Source organism: Gallus gallus, chromosome 1 (assembly GCF_016699485.2).
Source record: "Gallus gallus isolate bGalGal1 chromosome 1, bGalGal1.mat.broiler.GRCg7b, whole genome shotgun sequence".
NCBI classification, from domain to species: Eukaryota; Metazoa; Chordata; class Aves; order Galliformes; family Phasianidae; genus Gallus; species Gallus gallus.
In genome coordinates, this window is record NC_052532.1 from 175,472,421 (window position 1) to 175,493,421 (window position 21,001).

General features: G+C 43.1%; 1 protein-coding gene across 5 annotated transcripts in view; it reads right to left on the reverse strand.

Annotated features, from left to right (window-relative positions):
• MTUS2 (microtubule associated tumor suppressor candidate 2) overlaps positions 1 to 21,001 on the reverse strand; it is a 270,353-nt gene that overhangs the window by 155,960 nt on the left and 93,392 nt on the right. For 4 of the 5 annotated variants that reach the window (XM_417117.7, XM_046909909.1, XM_015278698.4 and 1 more), the window contains 2 exons: positions 6,979 to 9,560; positions 1,191 to 1,431 (listed from right to left, as the gene is read on the reverse strand). In XM_417117.7, coding sequence (XP_417117.3) covers positions 1,191 to 1,431; positions 6,979 to 9,255 — 2,518 coding nt within the window. In that variant the 5' untranslated portion in view covers positions 9,256 to 9,560. Of the gene's footprint in view, positions 1 to 1,190; positions 1,432 to 6,978; positions 9,561 to 18,862; positions 19,016 to 21,001 lie in introns of those variants that run through there. The other variant, XM_015278689.4, reaches the window with a different exon arrangement.

The window sequence follows — 21,001 nt, forward strand, 5'->3', positions numbered from 1 at the left end:
GCTGGATCCTGTACTGGTAGCCTGTACTGAGGCTCACACTCTCTTCTCTGGTTAAGTCAAGATACCCTGGCATACTTCCATTCTGTATCTAAATCTCTTATGAAGTTTTAGTACAGAGACATAGACAGTGGGGAGAGAAACAATTTATAGATAGCTGCAAAGCAGAAGAGACCCATGTGAACTCCACATAGGAGAGGATGTAAATAGCAACAAAAATTAGGCAAAATACTAAGGAAAACTTGTAACTTGAATGCAGTATTGCACTGGTGCAGCCTTCCTTCAGAGGCTGCAAAATCACTCATTATGGAGGTTTTTATAAATTGCTTTTCATGAATGGGTTAAATAAACATTTTTCAAAAGGAATTCAGTCCTGGGGCAAGAGGAGGGACTGTACAACCTCAAGCCATTGTTCAAAGTAATCTTTTTTGACTATTATCTAAAAATCTCTGCAGAGCTGTAAGCTCCTAACAGCAGCTATATTTCACTGGCAATGTCTGATTTTCAGTTGTTCATGAACTTGCTGCTGCTTAAATGTATGTCGTTAAAACCTCCAAGCCTTTCCAGGCTACCAAGGAGTGTACTGCACAGGTGATTACTCTCCGTCTCATGGTGTTGTATGCTTCTCCTCCTGACTTTTCTCTTCCTTTTCCCTCCCCTGTAATTCTGCCCAGGGTCATGCTGTGCCCTGCACAGTAGCTGGGAAGCAAAAGGTTTTAAAAAATGTTGTCTCCAAAGTGGTGTATACCAGGGTTCCAGAGAGGTCTCTCCCTCTGAACACTATCAACATTTTCAGAGCAACGTGATGGCCAATGTCATAGTCAGATTGAAAAATAGGGTCTTCATGATGGGGGAAAATGTTTCCTTACCTTCCACATGACAAAAGCAAAGATTTTTCAGGCACTTACAAGGAGGAGGAAGATGAAAAAGAGCATAATGAGAATTATTATTGAAATTGATCCTCCTCCTTCAGCAATGACCTACTTAACAACTTCTGTGCAAGACCCAGACTCCACAGCCAGACGTGCCTGAGGATAAAATGATACTTCTCAAAGAGTGCTATTGGAGCTGTGTAGTACCTGGTCAAGATGTTGCTCATTTCTATCTGATATTTCTATCTGAAATATATATATATATATATACATATATCTTATTGGTGACTATATTTAAAGGAAAGAAAGATCATACTATACCTGAAGCATCAGGATGATAGAGGCTGGGAGCACTTGCTATTTCTCCTTGCTGATGAAGACAGGTGCCTGAAGATCTTTGACTTGCAATGAGAATCCTGCTTTTGGCAGACGGTAACCTGGAGACTGCACCCAGTCCTAACTGTGGCTTAAGTATCATGGCAGACCGATAAAAACTTGGTGGGACCTCGTAGTGAGTATATGGTGGAGGACAAAATTCGTCTTTTGCAGGCCTTTCCCCAACCTAAGGAAAAACCATGAACACAGATATTATGCAATATATCAATATGTAGACAGCATATGGATCTCTGAATTGCTCGCAAAAGCTACTTTTTCCTCCTTGTCAGTCTGGGCGTCAGACCCCTGTAGACTGCTGGTCAATTTTAAGAGGGATGGCCTAACAATACCAACTTCTCTCCACAAATAGAATCATAGTATCCTAGATTCATTTGAGTAGGAAGGGACCCGTAAAGGTTTCCCTGCAGTGAACAGGGACACCTACGTTTAGATCAGGTGCTCAGAGCTCCATCCAAGCCCAACCCTGAATGTCTCCAGGGATAGGGCATCCACCCCCTCTCTGGGCAACCTGTGCCAGTGCTTCACTAGAACAGGTTCTGCATATGTTCCAAGCTCTGAATCCAGCCAAACCCAAATAAAGAATCTAATGCTTCCCAAAAAACAAATAGACAAACAAAAATAACTTCAGTTAGAGAAAATGAAGCTACTGTCAATTCCTGACAGATGATGTTATTTAAATAGGTGGATACACCAAGAGTGTGCAAGTGGAATTATTATTAGAAGTTATTTAAAAAATGCTTACTGAGATACATGTACTTTTAAAGGGAGTCTGTTTTAACTTAAATAGTTACACATAAAGCTGAAGCTATTTTAAGTTCTTCTTAAGGGAGAAACAGGATTGTCAAATTGTCTGCCCATGAGAAAATCCCTACATATCCTTACATCCTTACTGCAAAATATGCAGCATCATCTGTGCCTCTGAGTTCCTGAAGAGACCCACACGGAGAATTGTGCGTATTTCCGTACGCTGTATTTTCAGAGGGCTGTTAGAATATTCCAAACCAGAGCTATAAAACACAGCTGCCCATTTGGCAGCATTAAATGCCCATCCTGGGCTGCAGTAAAAGAAAAACGGCCAGCAGGGAGAGGGAGGTGATTGTCCCCCTCTATTCGGCTCTTGTGAGGCCACATCTGGAGTACTGTGTCCAGGCCTGGGGTCCCAGTACAGGAAGGACGTGGAGCTCTTGGAGCGGGTCCAGAGGAGGACCACTAAGATGATCAGAGGGCTGGAGCACCTCTCCTATGAGGAAAGGTTGAGGGAACTGGGCTTGTTTAGCTTGCAGAAGAGAAGGCTCTGGGGAGACTTCATTGTGGCCTTCCAGTACTTGAAGGGAGCATATAAACAGGAGGGGGAGTGACTGTTTACGAGGGTGGATAGTGGTAGGACAAGGGGGAATGGTTTCAAGCTGAGTCAGGGGAGGCTTAGGTTAGATATTAGAAGGAGGTTTTTCACTCAGAGGGCTGTGATGCACTGCAACAGGTTGCCCAGAGAGTTTGTGGATGCCCCGTCCCTGGATGCATTCAAGGCCAGGCTGGCTGTCAGGAGAGAACATGTGGTTGAGTGAAGACCTGGTTCCCTGATTGAGCCCTTGTATCCTTGCCCATAACCTCACCTCTGTGCACTGCTTTCCCAGACTCAGGACTAGGACATAAAGCAATGCCAGAAGCTCTCTGGGCTTTTATCTCTCTCATTTGCAAAGAACTGTTTGCTCTTCTGAGTAAAGATCAACTTCTCCAGCATGTCCTTATAAAATGTAAAATTCTCATAATCTAGAAAGAACCCATAAATGTTTCTTCAGCATACTTTATTTAGGCCAGAGGAAACAAACAAAAAAAAAAAGAAAAAAAAAAAGGCTGAGGAAATAGAAATTCTGAAATAAATTTGCTTAAAAATTAATCAAAAAAAGAGTGCCATAGGCTACCCAGGAAGAAAAGTAACTGGCAATTAATTAACTCTGCTGCAACTTAAGATGCATATAATATACCAAATCAATTTCTATTTAGCAATTATAAGCATTCAGAATATGCACTTTAACATTGGGTGTAAAAGCCTTGATCTGAGCTGCTTCAAGAGCTTTAAACCTAATTTAGCAAATCTTTAATTTGCTAAAAGAGACAAGATAGGCCTTAAACCATTAAGTATGGAATCTTTGAGGTCTCTGCACAGGAACTAGGTGGACAGATGCAACAAACACTGAGTGTTACATTTTTGCTCTGTGTTTTTTTCCTTTGTTTGTAGTACTATTTCCTGCTATGAGATATTCCAGTTTCCCTTTTTCCCTGACCTACTTGTACAAGTTGGGATAGAGGTTTTCACTGTACAGGTGATTCTCTATGCCTGGACTGTGGGAGATGCTTAGCTGCTTATTTTCAATTTCTAGATACAAGCCTGTTTTGTTTTTTTTCTGGGTAAGATTCCAGTATTTTTTTCTCCCCAATCACAGAATCACAGAACAGCCCGGGTTGGAAGGGACCTCAAGGACCATCAAGCTCCAAACTCCCCACCACAGGCAGGGCCAGAAACGTCCACATTTAATGCTAGACCAGGCTGCCCAGAGCCCCATCCAACCTGGCCTTGAACAGCTCCAGGGATGGGGCATCCACAGCTTTTCAATTTTCTGATGAATTTATTTCAATCAGATTTCACTATACTCTTATCCTCTCATATTGACTGCCAATAAAAACACCAAGTGTATTCATGCCAAATACTTCAGTATGAGGAATGAGGAACAGGGGAAATCCTTAAATATAGAATGCAGGCAATTCTGATAAACTGGGTCAGCTTAATGAAACCTCCAGTTCATCTTTATTGCCAGCATGCTACAGGTAACACAGAGATATGCACGCATAACAATTGCAAGGATAAAACATTTTCTCAAGCTGAGAGAAGGATTTACCCAACTATCTCTCAGGAAATAGATTTGGTTCTTAGAGATCTGAGCTCATAGAGAGACATAAACTTGTTAATAAGACACACTCCTTTCTCTTTTGTATTAAACAGCAAATTCCTCAAGCGCAGGATTTAACTGGTCCCCATAGAATCATATGCAACTATTGATTATAAGGTCATTACAGAGCTGCTAAAACAGATCTGGATTAGTACAGCCCATCCACTAACAGGACGCTCAGCTCAGAACTGTACTGTGCATTCCCCACTCCTCCCATTTAATGATCTTGTCAGAAAGAGCTGCAAAGTCTGCAAGCAAACACATGAACCATTTGGGAATTTCCAAAGCTTGGGTAACTCTGAGCAGCGCTGGCAGCCGTGCCAGGATGTGAGGTTGCTCAACACCTTCCTTCATGTTGCTTTGTTTATAATGCTGTCAAACATTAAAGCCTCAGAGACAGCCCTCCAGCCTTCCTCAGACAGGTAGTGCCCAAGACAGCACCTCCCTGTCACTTCCAGATCACGGCACCCAAGGGGGCATTTAACTATGCCTACTGCTTAGCTAGCTGAAGGCTGCTTAGAGATTACAGGTCTGATTGATAGCAGCTATTAACACCCCCATCTTAGATATGTAAAGAGCTATAAAATGCTGATCAAAGCCCAAATTGGATATGTGAAATAGGGCAATCTGGGAATGTTTCCCTCACAAAGTTAATGTAGAGTACTCACCCTGCTCCAGCGTATCCTTCTCTACAAATGCTCTGAGTCTTCAGCACTGTCAATTTGCCAGGGTGATTCTGATCTACCTGTACCGATTCTAATTGCTTTCCTTTTACTTAAAAGACCTACTCAGTCATATTTACAGGGGGATAAGATGCTTTGGGCCCTCTCCAGAACATAAATATCATCCTGCTATTTCTACTCTAGAGTAAACTACACTGCATACCTGCCACAACCTGAGTCTTTTTCATGCTAAGAACAGTCCTCCACAGTTACCAGAAATTGCTCCTTTGTTTCCAGCTGTGTTAGCTAATGTTGCCTGATTTTCCAAATACCAACTGTATGGACTGTAGAAACCTATGGTCTAGAGAATCATAGAATCATAGAATGGCCTGGGTTGAAAAGAACCTCAAAGATCACGTAGTTCCAACCCCCCTGCCATGGGCAGGGTCACCAACCACCAGACCAGGCTGCCAGAGCCACATCCAGCCTGGCCTTGAATGCCTCCAGGGATGGGGCATCCACAGCCTCCTTGAGCAACCTGTTCCAGTGCATCACAGCCCTCTGAGTGAAAAACTTCCTCCTAATATCTAACCTATATCTCCTCTGAGTTTAAAAGCATTCCCCCTTGTCCTATCACTATCAACCCATGCAAACAGTCATTCCCCCTCCTGTTTATATGCTCCCTTCAAGTACTGGAAAGCCACAATGAGGTCTCTGCGGAACCTTCTCTTCTCCAAGCTAAAGAAGGTCATGTCACCCTATAAAGAGCCAGACAGCTGCACTGCCTGCATTACTCTGGTTTTAATTTCAGTTAAATGGTAATAATCCAGTAATTTTCTCTCACCTTACAGGGACATTGTGAAGATACCCTAGTAATGGCTGGCACAGACAAGCTCACAATGACTTCAGTAATCTGTCCTCTGGATGCAAAACACAAGGCATAAACTACGGAACTTGAATGGGAAAGGACAGCAAGCACTTTGCATGAGACGAGATAATACTCTTACAAAAAACTACAAGATCATTTCAACAGTTGTCTGTTAACATGAAAGAAGGGCCAATCGACACTCACATATGAGATCTTAATGTGGGTATTTGCTGGCTTCTGATTGTCAACTCTGTCACCAAATGTATTACTTCAAGGCTGTTCCTTGGATAAACACTGCATATAGAATGAGGTAGGTATATAAAATGAGTAATTTTTTTTTTTTTAATTATTTTAGGATTGGTTAAAATTAAATACAGTTGTGGGATCTTTGGTATTTACATAGAAAGGTTGTCTTTTGAGCTAGCTACCGCAGGTCCAAAGCAGTAGATTCAAGGGCACATCACAGACCTAAATATAACCCCCTCTTCCCTGTCCTTTCACCACCTACCAAGCCACATCAACATTCAACCACTGTGCTCACCCAGCAGGGACTGCAGGGTGCCAGCACTCCTTCCTGGCTTACCAAGGTGAAAACACAACCAGATGTAAGGTCTCCGAACTGGGCAGAGGAACTTCCATTACCTTTTGGCTGCTCAGGAAGACTTTCCCAGGAAAGGAGTTTTCTTATTTTAAGATGCTAGACAATGGAGCACACTGCTTAAAATGAGTCAAAAGGAAATCTTTTCCCACATGATGTATATAATCTAATGAAATCTCACAGTTCTTGTTTTTCTGTATAGCTTAATAGAAGAGAATGCATATGGACTGCTAGTGCTCGGACTGCAAAAACCTGCCAACATTCCCATTAAGGAGGAAAAGTCTCTGTGAGCAAATTACATTAATTTCCCAAAGGTGTTCTTTGGAAAAAAAAACAGAAGTTCCATTTAAGGATAAATTCAAACAGCATGCCTTTTCCTATCTGAACATCTCTATTTATACACTAGCAGGTGGCTGGTATGCTGGGAAATGCTGGAGGAACACGGTGACAACTTCCAGTCACAGATCAGACACCACATCAAGGTCAGTGCCAGAAAAGGTTACGTTTATTTCTAATGATCACATATTGCTTTGCTTTAGGATTTACTTCTTTAAGGTTTGATAACTAACTTCTGGCAGCAACAAGTAAGCAAACTCTCACCACCTGGCCTACAAAAGTGTCAAAGCCACCTGCTTACCTCCTGTAGAAACTTCTCATCCATTGGACCGAAGTGATGACCTGGGGGCCTAATTCCTGACACTACCAGTCCAGAACTGAAGAGCCTTGGCTTTTGGAGGTCAGGTTTAAATTTGTCATACAGGATGCTGGGGGCCTTCCCTTCCCCTCCACCGGATGCCTTCTGCTCTGTAGAGATGGGCACTGCGCATGCTGCGGTACCATACGGCAACCCCGCTGGTGCAAATGAAGGGTCAAGCTGCTCTATTGAACGAGGGTTTCTTCTGATGTATGTGATGATTTTAGGTCTCACAGGTTTGGGCTTGGGTAGGGCAGGTTTCACCTCCATGCTTTCTTCCAGTTTCTCACTGCAGTCACTGTCCACATCCACCTTATCTGTGAGGGAGCCCTTGGAGTGGACCAGGATAGGTTTGGGGATTGCGCTGCTGCTGGCAGTCTTCATAGGCACTTTGGGGGATATGTTCATTAACTGCGTGCTGTCAACAGGAGGTAGGACTGAGGAAGGTGACAGTTTGTCAACGGGAAGAGCATAAAGGTCCTTCAAATTACTGTTTGATAGCGTGGGCTGACTATTAACATCCAGCACTGCCACCGGGCGCACATGAGTTGGAACACATAAAAAGGTGTCAGCCTTTGCTGAAACCTTACAGCTCTCTGGTGCTTCATCTGGAGGATGTTTCTGTGCAGGAGCTGTCTTTTTACTTGGAACTGAGAAGGTTTCCACATCACTGACGTGGTTGTCAGGCTGTTGGTTTGACACTGTCTCTGCACTGCACACTCTCTCTTGTTCAGAGAGATCAGAAGCAGGCACGGCAGCATCCTCAGTGCTTCCTTTGACCAGCATCAGTTTATTCTCATTAACTTGCAAGGGTTTGCTGTCAGGTAGATACACGTTACGTACAAGAGATACCTGTTCGCCAACTGTTCCAGCACAGCCTGCATCAGCTTCATGTAAATTTTCATTGTTTCTAGGTGTCACTTTGCTACTGGAATTACCATTGCAGGTGAGTGGGAATATTGTTTCCACTTCTCTGTCTTCCTCACTAACCTGGCTAGCTGCCCCACTGTCATTGTCATGGCCTCCTCTTCCTTCCCCATGGATGGTGAAGTTATCACTTCGCAATTTGTCGTCAGAAGAGGTTACAACCTGATTTGACAAGGAATCCTCTGCTTTATCACAGATGTCTTGAAAATGGGATGTTTGAAATGTTGATGTGTCAGATCCAGACTCTTTCAGTTCTTTTACTGTTGTACTTCCATCTTTTTTACATCCCAGAAACTCTACCACCATAATTCTCTCAATCTTTTGTTGACATGTATTTTTAGATTGTAGGGATGTCACAGCCTTAAGCTCCAGTTTCTTACTTTTATCACCCTGACCTAATTGTGCTTCTGATTTACTAGCAATCTCACTGGGCTTAACAGCTGAATGATGATTGGTATGAGAAGTATGCAGTGTGCTTTCAGTGTTAACATTTGGTACATTTTCTGGTTTACTTATTTTCTTGTTCCCTGAGGTAGATGGTTTGGAATAAAAGACAGTATTTTCCTCTGAGGTATTGTCGAGTGGATGAAACACCATCCCGAGAAAATGATCTGTTGAAGTCTTTTGTGATTTCTCTGTATTTCCAATCAAATGGTGTGACCTGTCAATGGAATCCAATGATGCGGAAAGCAGACGTTTACAAGACACACGGCCAACACATTCTTTCGTAAGTGTTTCAGATTGAGGAGAAAATTTACTGGGTCTGCCCAAAGAGAGCCTTTTTATTCTTTCCATCTCCACAGTCCTGGACATTTTACCCTTAGGAAAATTCTGGGTGAAGTCAACATCACCTTTCGAAATTATCTCCAGGTTAGCATCATTTGTGCTACTTTTTAAATTGGACAGACTCTGTCCTCGGCTAATCCTGATATGCCTTGCTATATCCTTAACTTCGCTGGTCCTGCTGTCCTTCCCTATTTCCCTGCTTGTGGTTGAGGGCAGCTTACTCTCCTGTACGCTGGTGTTACAGGTCCGAGAGTCTCTGAACACCAGTTTATTCTGTTCTGTATCCAGACGAGTAACTCTCTCTGATCCTCCAGAGTGTACGTTTCCACCCTCATCTGTCAAACCCTGTTTCTTGATATCCCCTTCCGTGGTTCTAACTTTTGTCACTATTTGGTTGGCATTGGTATCCCCCAAGCTCACTGTGCTTTCATTATTATTTCTTATTTCACCGCGGTTATCCTGAAGCTGGGAGTAACATGACTTGTTTGGGATTAATGGAGCACTCATTCTGAAGCTTCCAGTGACTGCCTTTTTGGCAGCCCTACGTAACGAGAAAGCCTTTTTCCCCTATCAGATTAACTAACTATTATGCGTGCTTCGGTTATAGGCTTAAATTACAAATAGATCAGTAAGAAATTCCTCAGCAGAAAGCTCGCAGTCTCTTGTCAAAGTCACATTTTTGTGACTGCTCAGTTGCCTTCAGTGCAGCTTCTGGATCCAGGAAATCCTTACGAGTGCAGTAGAGAGGTTCAACGAAAGCAAAATAGATCTGTCAAGTTCCCTCTGAATGACAGCCAGTTAATCCAGCCAACCTATGAGAAAACAAAAAAAAAAACAACAGACAATATTGCACCAATATCATGAATTACACTAACTAAAAATAAAGTTAAAATTTGCAAACTTCCAGAATGGAGTACTTTCAAACAGTTCAGATTCTCTTTCAGCCACAGCTTTGTGGCCTCAGCAAAGCTTCCTAATGTAGCCCAGATCTCTGACTTGAGAAGACGTAGTTAAAACTGTCCTGGTTAGAAGAGCAGTTGGTACTACTTTTAAGACACATAGATTTAAAACTGTTGATAGCCGTAAACAGCTAAGTGAGGACAGAACCCCACATCAAGGCTCTGAGCACTTTCATACTGCTATAACAATGCCTCTATTGCACCAAGAGTTGCTACTGAAGCATTTAAAGCACTACTGTAGAGATAAGAAATAAGTATTAAAATTCCAGCTCTATTAGGGGACATTTGTGGGTTTCTTCTTTTGTGTTGCACAAATCAGTGCTCTCCTTCTTCTCCATCTCATGCTGAGCTGCTGTCACCTGCACCCCCACGTCCCTTCTGCTGAGCTGCTCTCCAGCCAGGGACTCAACAGCATCTCCCAGTTTAGTGCCATCAGCAAACTTGCTAAGGATACTTTTAGATCACTGATGAAGATGTTGAGCAGAACTGGCCCTGGAACTGAGCCTGGGGAACATCTCCAGTGGCAGCTTCCAGCCAGATGCAGCTCCATTCACTGCGGCTCTTTGAGCTGCAGCCAGCTCAGCTCTCAGCATAACACAAACCTGTTCATCTCACAGCTGGACAGTCTGTCCAGAAGGATGCTGTGAGAGGTGGCATCAGAGCCTTACTAAAATCCAGAAAGATTACATCCACTGATGCAATCAGATCCCCTTCATCCACTAAGCAGTGATGTTATATTACGTAGAAGGATATAAAATTACCAATTACCAGGCACAGTCAGCGTGGGCTCAAAGAGAAGGTCCTGCCTTAGTAATGTGACAGGCCTATAGTTTTCTGGGTCTTCTCTCATGCCCTTGTAGATGGGTATGATGGTGACTAGCAGCCAGCTGGCAGGGACCTCCCCAGACTCCCAAGACCTTTGGTACTTTGTTGTGAGGAGTCCAGCTGTAACATCTGCTGACTCCTTCAGTACTCCAGGGTGAATCCTTCAGGCCCCATGGGCTTGTGAATGATAAGCTGATACTTGGTACTAATTTTGGTGAATGGAAAGTCTTTGTTCCCCCAGTCATGACTCTTCAACTCAGTGACTGGGTAGCATTAATATTACAAACTAAGACAAAAAAAGCATTAAATGCTTCTGTCTTTTCCTGATCCCCACTCATTAGGTGACCATCTTCATCTTCTATCCTCGCTGTGACTCAGATATCTCAGCTCTGAGATATTCTCAGATATTTCTTGAGTAGTTCAGTACTCTCTACAACCAAAGTATCGACAATGGAAATCACAATGTGTTCCACGTTACCCAGAATTCAAAGCACCTGCAACACTCCCAATGGTGCTGGGTTTTTAATCAGGCACTCACAGGGGCTCTAATTAGAAGAGCTGATTAAGTCCCTTGCTCTGTGTATAGAGTCTAGGTGCAAGGCTGAGCTCATGTTTCTAACACCTGCTATGAGCGGGTCCTCCCAGCCTATGCAGTCATTGAGCTCTGCTCACAATAACTGCCTTTGAGCTCAGACCTGGTTTCTTTACATGACGCACACACACATTTTGTATGAGTCCAGATTCCGGGCTCCTGGCATAGCTCCATCTCTTCAGCAAACAATAGCTAATTAAATGAATACATGAAACAGAACACAGTAGTAAGGATTTCACTTCAGCACCACAGAATTGTATTACAGCTCTCATCCCCAAAACCTTTTAAAGCAGGACCTTTAAACTGCATCTGTGTTCTGTCCTTTTTCCCACATTAAAAAAAAAAAAAAGAAAGAAAGAAAGAAAAAAGAAATAAGTATTTATTAAATTAAATATATGCATTTATTTCTGGTGGGGTTTGGGGGGGATTTTGTGTGTGTGTGTGTGTGTACTTCTCTTTTTCTTTTCCATATTCAGTGTAAAAGCTGAGCTCTAGCTGCTCTTCATTGGTCAGAGCATGTAGGAAGAGGCACTAATAGGCTTGAAAGGAAGCTGAGGGCAGTCAGCTCACATTTCTCCCCTCCTTTAGAGGAGATTTAGAATGGATATAAGAAAAAAACAATTTACAATAAGGGCAGTGAGGCACTGGCACAGGTTGCCCAGAGAAGTGGATGCCCCATCCCTGGAGACACTCAAGCTCAGGCTGGATAGGGCTCTGAGCACCTGATGGAGCTGTAGGTGTTCCTGGTCATTGCAGAGGAATTTCAGAGAAAGGTCCCTTCCAACTCAAATGATTCTGTGATTCTATGATTCTAATCAGTAATCAGTAACACTCTGTGGTACCACAGGCAGATGAGGAAAGTTTCGGGAACTGAGAAATATATGGGGAAAATCATCCATCTTTCTTGCACAACAATACTCTTCTCACCAAATCTGTCACCTAGTGATGCAAAACTTTAACAAATGTTGAAATGGTGAGTTGACCTTTGTCAGCTGCTAGCCATCCAGCCATTCTCTTATTCCCCTTCCTCATCAATACAAGGATAGAGAATGTAAAAAGCCCATGTCAGCACTGGTGGAGCAGAGCAGAACAGGTCACTCTGCTGCTCCTGGGGCTGCTGATGCCTCAGATGGCATCTCTGGTCAGGAACAGTGAGGACGGGAAGGACTTTGGCCCTTTCTGTACACTAGGAGGAGAAGGCTGGAAATTGCTTGTGCCCCTAAACCTACCCTAAAGATAACTGGCCAAGAATCACAGCATAGGCTTTGCTTTCCTCAGTATATAGTATTGCCCTTACATTTTGCCTGCACAGTGCAACCAAATGAAGCAGCACTCCTTTAGAAGGAAAATAACATCTGAAAATGAACCAGGCACCACAAGTTTCTGTGCATTTTCTATCCACCAATATCACTGACTGTTTCTCAGGAGCACAGTAACAAATTCTCTGCTGAGCTCACTAAAACTGCATCTTTTTCAGATGAAGATCGGCTGGATGTCATATATACTTATCTCACTTGAGAGTTGGACTCTCTTTAGGGGTCTATTCCAACTCAAACAATTCTATGATGATCTGATAATCAAATACTTTTGTTTAGCTTCATCAATATCACTTTCCCTCTGAGATGTCCATCATCAATAACCACTATGCTAAGCCTGAGCCCATGTAATGATGTTTTAGGAAAGAATCACAGAATCATAGAAACACAAAGGTTGGAAAAGACCTCCAAGATCATCCAACCAAACTGTCCACCTGTCACCGGTATTTCCCACTAAACCATGTTCCTCAGAACATAATCTAAACATTTCTTAAACACCTCCAGGGTTGGTGACTCCACCACCTCTCTGGGTAGCCCATTCCAGTGCTGACCACTCCTTTGGAGAAGATTTCAACACCCAACCTGAAGCTCCCCTGGCACATCTTGAATCCATTCCCTCTTGTCCTACTGCTGTTACACAGGAGAAGAGGCCAACCCCCACCTCACCACACTCTCCCTTTAGGCAGTTGTAGAGAGCAATAAGGTCTACCCTGAGCCTCCTCTTCTCCATACTGAACAATCCCAGTTCCCTCAGCCACTCCCCATCAGACTTGTGCTCCAGACCCCTCAAGCTTCTTTGCCCTTCTCTGGACACACTCCAGGGCCTCGATGTCTTTCTTGCAGTGAAGGGCCCAAAACTGAACACAGTACTCAGTACTTGGTCTTGCTGAACCTCAACCCATAGGCCTCATCCCAGCATTCCATCCTGTCCAGATCCTTCTGTAGGTCTTTCCTACCCCCAGGCAGATGGTCACTTCCTGCCAACTTGGTGTCATCTGCAGATGTACTGAGGGTGCACTCAATGCCCTCATCCAGGTCATCAATGAAGACACTGAAGAGGACAGGCCCCAGCACTGACCCCTGAGGAACACCGCTCATGAGCAGTCACCAGCTGGATTTAACTCCATTCACCACCACTCTCTGGGACTGACCCTCCAGCCAGGTCTTTACCTAGCAAAAAGTGTATCTGTCCAATCCATGGGCTGCCAGCATCTCCAAGAGAATAGTGTGGGAGACAGGGTCGAAGACTTTCCTAACATCTATCTAGACGAAGTCAAGAGGTCTATAAGAGTTAATTTCCCTGTGCTACTGCAGTTTCTGCCATAAACTGTACTCCATCCCAAGCCACGTTTAGCCCACACGTCCCACCCCACCATCTGGAGACACCAAGGAGAAGAGGAAGCTGAGCTGGTTGGTGTCTGCCCCCTGACATGGACTGGAGCAGTAGAGCTCAGGATGGTAAAACAGAGCTGGCTGGAAAGGGAAAGCAACGACCTACTTCTAAATACTAACAGTAGCTGTTTTGTTTTGTTTTGTTTTGTTAAAATAAGGAGTGTAAGAATAATACTGAAGATGATATCATCAGTAGGCACTGAATAAAAGACAATAACGGTAAAGCATTACCATTCCATTGACTGGTTGTATTGTTTTTGATTTGCCACAGAAACAGAGCAGCAATAATTAAGAGATGCACAAAAGAATTATCAGAACACACAGAAAAGTAAAACTGGAGAGAAATAAATGCAAAATGTGTTGAGAAGTCTGGCTCTTGTGGAAACATTTCCTGGCGCAGACTCTCACAGCTGCTTACACATCCCAGTGCTGAAAATTAAACCAGAATATTTACAGCAAGATATGTGGAAAACACATAGTTGTACAACTAACACTGTGCACAGCTTAGGCTGATTGCTCTGTCTGATTTCTAGAACTAAAAAGTGTACGAGAAGCACCTGAATACCTTATTAACCATCTGCTACTGAACCTGTGCCTCTGTTCTTGTTTGCACCTACATGAAAAAAACCACAATTGTTTTGTACCAGCTAAGGGGAGGCCAGCAGCCACCCAACAGCCACCTGCTCCTGCAGGGGAAATCGTCTCCAGCCACTGGGGGAGAAGACTGATGGAATACATTTGTATAGGGTGTGAAAGAGATGCAGTTACTACAGAAAAGTGGCACGAACAACAATCTCCTGAAATGTAGAACTGTCTCCTGAGAAATGCTGCTGTGAACACAGATGGCATTCTATGCGGAGACTTCTCCGGAAGAAGAGATACCACCTCATCTCACACCAGGGCTGCAAGAACTGAGCCCCACAGAAGGGGTAAACAGAATCATAGAATCACAGAATCATTAAGGTTGGAAAAGTCCACTAAGATCACCAAGTACAACCATCAACCCATCCCCACCATGACCCCTAACCACATCCCTCTGTGCCACATCTCCACGGTTCTCGAACACCTCCTGTTCACAGAATCACAGGATCGTTAAGGTTGGAAAAGACCTCTAAGAACAACTAATCCAACTGTTGATGGAAAGGTTGGTGTGTATTGTGAAGAAGACTGTTCAGTAGACAACATTCTGCTTGAAGAGCAGTTCAGAGGCAGAGAACAGAAATGATGAATCAAATGCTAGGTTTTTACACACCAGAAAATGATGAAAAGGTAATTCTTATTCGCTTGTAAAACTGAAGTGATCTGAAAAGATGAGTGGCTTTTGTAGAGTGTGCTTCTGCTACAATTCAGAATTTCAAAGTTGTAGTGGTTTTAGTGCCTTTACAGCCAATAAATTTTAGTCTTTTCATTATTTACAAAATGGCCTATGTTCTATCTGTATAAATGCAGATATAAAAACTGGATATAAAAGAGCTAATGGTAAGGAACAAGAGGTTTCATATGCAAAAGCAAAGGTTTTTGGTTACGTTTCACTTTTCACTAAAATATAGGCTTTTTATTTCACAGTTTAAAATATTCCAAGATGAAATTTATTTTAAAGTTTTTAAAAGGGATGTGTGAAAGCAGAGCACTGTCACTCTGGATGAGGCTGTCCGGTACAAGATACAAATGTTATGCCATCTACACATTGTTTTCCTAAATACCTGTGTGATACCAAACCCAGTAGAGCACTCCGCTTCTTGCTTTCACTAAGCCTATGAGGACATGTTTCTTTTTCACTTTTTTTTTCTTGGGTCAGCATTTTGATTTTCCTGCGTGTTTTCACATCACATGAAGCACATTGTATATCTAAACATGCCAGCTATGGCAAACGTGTGGGCATTGCCCCTCGCCAAGCTCCTGAGCTCCTGAAAGCTCAGCCCACGCAAACAAGATGGTGACACCACTGAACACTGCTGAGAAGGGTTCAGACGGGTCCTTCCCACCACCAGAACCAACTACTAAATGCCCAGCACTGCATTTTGTTGGCCTTGGAAATGCAAAGAGCAGAAATCTGTGTACGCCTCCTTAACTTATCTCCACTTACACTCTGGGGATCGGTACATCTTAACTGTGGAGAGACCAAAAATCTTATCAAATAATGTACATGAATTATTTCCTTTTCATATAAAACTTGTAAATGTATGTTTCTTTTGTTAAAACAGCATTTTGTAATATAAGCATGAGGAGCTACCCTAATAATTTATTACCTGTGAGGACTAAATTCCCAGAGCACGTTGTGTGGAGAGGATCCTGCTTACTACTATTTCAAAGGAGTAAGGGATTTGGGATTAAAGATTCTCATTATCAAAACTGACAAATTATTTTAATTATTAACATCAATCAAGCCTCCACAAGGCATAAACCTTAATAGCTGTGGTTTTTCAAGACTTCTGTTTTTTTTTTTTTACATTTCCATTTGCTTTTAACAACAAACTTCGATCTAAGCTATGCTGCCAGTCAGATCCCCCCCAAAAAGCAGTAGTCTCTGATGGCCTTAGCAATGGCAATTCAGGAAGCTGATCGATAACCACAGCAACTAAACTCAAACAAATATTTGGTTTTACTTTCATTTCATATAACTGCACCTGGTTAAAGGCACAGGATCAGCTCATGCTATCTGAGGCACAACGCCATTCAATTCAAGACTTCAAAGGAGAACGAACTGTAGGACCTCAGGGAAAACCACTGGGAAGAGAGATGGTGTTAGATGCAGGCATACTGGCTGGTTTAGTTGTAAAGCTGGTAAATCAGGCAAGGAAAGCCCTCACCGAGAGCTGCTGTCCACAAAGATCCATAATGCCACAGCCACAAGCAAAACACAGTCAATACAAGAAAGGCCTGAACAAAGGGCCACAGGAGAGAAATCTCTCACTGCAGGGCAAATGAAAACAGCAAGAAAGAAAACAGTGAATATGTTTTTTTGGAGGGAATTGTAGTCAAGACAAAAACTGATTCCTCCCAAACAAATGGAGCCAAACATCAGCAGAAAGACCAAGTCTGCGCTGTCACAGCACAGCCCACCTGTGTACACTACCCTGGGGCTTGCCTCTTAGCAGTACTGTTAGCAGCAAAGCATGAAGTGCTGCTAATGCAAACAGGAGGCAATGGCAGAGGGGGCAGACACACCCCTGCCTCCTGTTTTCCATCAGATGAGATGGGAAGGAGCGGCAAAGGAATCTGCTTGTCGTCTCTGAGCACTGTCACCCTGAAGCTCCAGCCAGCAACGTCCAACATCCCCCTCCATCCAAAACCACACACTGCAGCTTATCGTGAGATCTGCAGCAGCTGGACGGTGGATGTGCTGGGCCCCACAGCACCACTTACTTTATTTCTGTACGGCACAACATCTTGACACAGAAAGGGGGATTGTGAAATGTTTCCAAAATGATCGTTGTGTTTTCTGGTGGTTTTTTTTTTTTTTTTTTTTTTTTGCTAAGACTGCTAAATCTTTCCTGCTTTCCAAAAAAACATCTGGGAGACAGAAAAAATATATATTTAGTTATAACAAACACCAAAAAAAAAAAGTTCATAAATTTGCTTCCTATTGAGCAAAAACCAGAAACTCAGAAGCTTTGTCTACTCCAGCAGATTTACCCACTGCTGATAAAGCAGTTACAACCGGTGCTGAGCTCAGTTTAACTTCAAGTGTAGCCAAGGGTAAGCTGCCTTTCCCCATCATTTTCTGAGTTCTGCTGAATCCAATGGTAGGCAAATGCAGCAGCTCTTGAATGAACACCTACAGATAAATTCAGGACCCTAAGTTTAGTTGGCCAGGTTTGCACGTTGAAGTCTGAACCACCACCAGCTCTGTAATGCTTTCAAACTTTCACAAACATTACTGCAGATATACTGAGGCAACCCACCAGTAAAAACCAAAGGAAATGAAAAGGATTATCAGAAAGTCTTTGCCCGCTCTTAAACTATGGTGAAAAAAAACATTTGTCTATAATTCATTTGATCTACATTTCCAGAATATTTTTCCTTGTGACTTGAGACATAAGGTAAAAAGCAGCGCCAACCTGTTTTAAAGAAGCAGTTACAAAACCAAAACTGTGGTAGAACCCAGACTGGACTCTGCACTAAAGGACCCCAGTTAGATCAGTTAAAACCATCTACTCAAGGGTATAACGCTCAGCGAGTTTTTGCTGTCACACTATCCAAACAGGCTCTGTAAAGCACACAAAGCAGATTTCTAGGAGTAATTCCAGCTGCCAGGAAGGCAGAAGGAATGTCTGTAATTATGCCACACGAGGCACTGACTGACCTAGAAGCTGCCCTACAAATCCAGGAGCAGCAGCCCCATGCTGCACCCCACGCACCTCGTGTGCACAGTGGCTGGGGCTCACCAAGGACAGGCTGGCAAGGAAGCTCTCATTTCAGAGCACAGGAGGCAAAAAGCAAAATCTGACTATTTGGAAAAGTCAAGCACAACTAATGCCTTACCTTCCCGCTGCTACTGATCCTGAAAGGGTAGAACAAGTACATCGCTACGACCACGGCTCCGTAAACAATTACATTTGTTCTGCTTAGTGTATCTATTGCTCATAAACACTTGGAGCAATTCTTCTGTCAAAAGGCTGCAGCCTCATTTTCATAAATCAGCACAAATTTGACTCTGCTTCAGCATTCTATCACCCTTCTATTTACCACTCTATCACCATGCACTCCTTACATGTATAAATAAAATGAGAAATATTTCCATTGTGAGCTTTGGGAATTTTTCCCACACTATTCAACAGAAAAGATATGTAATGCAATGGTAGGATTTAAGATCTTTATACTCGTGTTTACTTTCTTTTATTTAGTTGAACAATAGCACCTGCAGTTGTGCATCAGGCATCTTTTGACTGTATCAGACATAAACTAGCAGGCATACCAGAAACACTGCATGAAAACTAGCAAGCACCCAGCAGCTCAGCCTGAGGAAAAAAAAGGTTATTTCTCTAAACTGCACACCTCACCTTATTGTAGTCTCACTCTCTACTTACCCAAACAGTACAATCCTCTTCCCTCTTTCAGAAGCTGGGAAGAGCCTGAAGACTGGGGAGGCTTCTGTGCAAGGCAAAGCAATAAGCTCCAAAGAATGGGGTCCTGTAAAGGTAGCATCTGCAAGTTGCCTTCCTCCTTGCCCTGGTCTGCCTGTGTCTACAAACCGAAGGGAGAGGGATGTAGTCTCCCGAGGGACTGCTCAGGACTTTCCAGCTTTGCTGGTGGAGCTGGTTGGAGGACAAGTGCCGGTGGAGGACACTGAACATGAGTCAGTGGTGTGTCCTTGCAGTGAAGGCTAAATATGTACAGGACTGCATTAGCAAGGGTGTACCCAGCAGGTCAAGGAAGCAATTCTTTCCTCTTCTTGGCATGAATGAGACATATAGAGCACCACATACAGGTTTGGGGCCTCAGTACAATCCTGGAGAGGATTCAGAGGAAGGCTGCTGAGATGATACAGATCTGGATTACATAATTCATAGACCATGTATTAAAAGAGGCTGAAGGACCTAACTTGGATCAGCCTAGAAGAGACAAGTCTGAGGGGAACCTAAAGGTTATCTCCAACTACTGAAAAAGGGGAATAACAGGGAAAATGGAGCCAGACTCCTCTCCTAAGTGCACAGCTAAGGAAAATAAGCAGAAGTCACAAGTTCCAACAAGGAACAATCAAACTGAATATGAGGAAAAAACTCTTCTTAATGACAGTAGTGAAGCACAGGTGCAAATCAACAAGTGGGGTCGTACAATCGCTGTTCTTGGAGATTATCAAAATTTGATTCAGTAAGGCCCCAAGAAACTTGACCTAATGGTGAAGTTGGTTCAGCTTTCAGAGAATTATAGAATCATTAAGGCTGAAAAAGACCACTAAGACCACCTAGTTGAACTGTTGACCCACCACTTCTGCGACCATTAAACCACGTCCCTCAGTGCTACATCTCCACGCTTCTTGACCACCTCCAGGGACAGTGACTCCACCACCTCCCTGGGCAGCCTGTTCCAATGCTGTGCCACTCATTCTAAGAAGAAATTTTTCCTAGTATACAACCTGCGCAGAGCTTGGAGTAGGTGACCTCCACAAGTTCCTTCCCACCAAGCTGCTGCATGATTCTAATAGTAACAGCATAACAGGAAGAGGAACCATAGATCATTTCATGACACACTGCTGGAAACTCCACTGAATGAGACACAATGCAAGCTTGTGTGCCTGCAATAACTACTTGTATCTCCCACACAGTGCATTTAGTTCAAAACAGTACCCTGAGACTGTAGCAGCCATCATTTGCCCAGCCCTCCAGTAATGGAGCCAGGACCATCTGAAATGTAAAGCTACTTTGTGGTTAGGAGCCAAGCTGTTGGGTTAGGAGCTGCAATAAAGCTGGAGGCATAATGACATGGCAGAGGCATGTTACCTACAATTAACAGCATGTTACGCCAGCTCAGGCACGTGCCATCAGCAAAGGGAAGGATACAGTCCTCTTGGGTCTCATTTATGCCATGCTATTTATTTTCAACTCCATCGAGTTTTAGGCAGTCTCTGCCTGTCCTGGTCTGAGCACTTAATACTGTATCTATGGTTATGTAACATAAAGGACAGAGAAAGAATGGGAACTCTGTAGAAATCCATTTAGCACAGATAAATTAGTGCCTCAATGTTAGTGAGAGAACATGTCAAAACTCAGAAGACCAATCCAAATATTCATCATGTGCTAAAATAAGTATTTCTTGTAGAAATTTTCATCGGTGGCTAGAAGTCATGAGAGTCTGCTAACATGTATATGAAAAACTTAAGGGTAAAACTGTCTTCTTATTCTAAATACCCTGCTGAACCTGGTACGTGATTTTCACACTGAGTTCTACAAATAAAAGCTCTACTGTCATTTCGGTTCCTTCTATCTCATGATCCACAGTGCACCAGTAGCCATAAACACTCATCATGACCTTAACTGGAAAGGAATTGTGGATGACTGGAAGCAGTCATAGAAAGAAATGGCAGTGGAAAACAGCAAACATCAATTTATGTATGTGCTCTCAGAGAACTAAAGAAGAAATGGATATGGACTACCTGATATTTTGTATGAACTTTTGTATGTGAAAATGTATTTTTGCATACGTTTTGACTATTTTTAAAATGCATA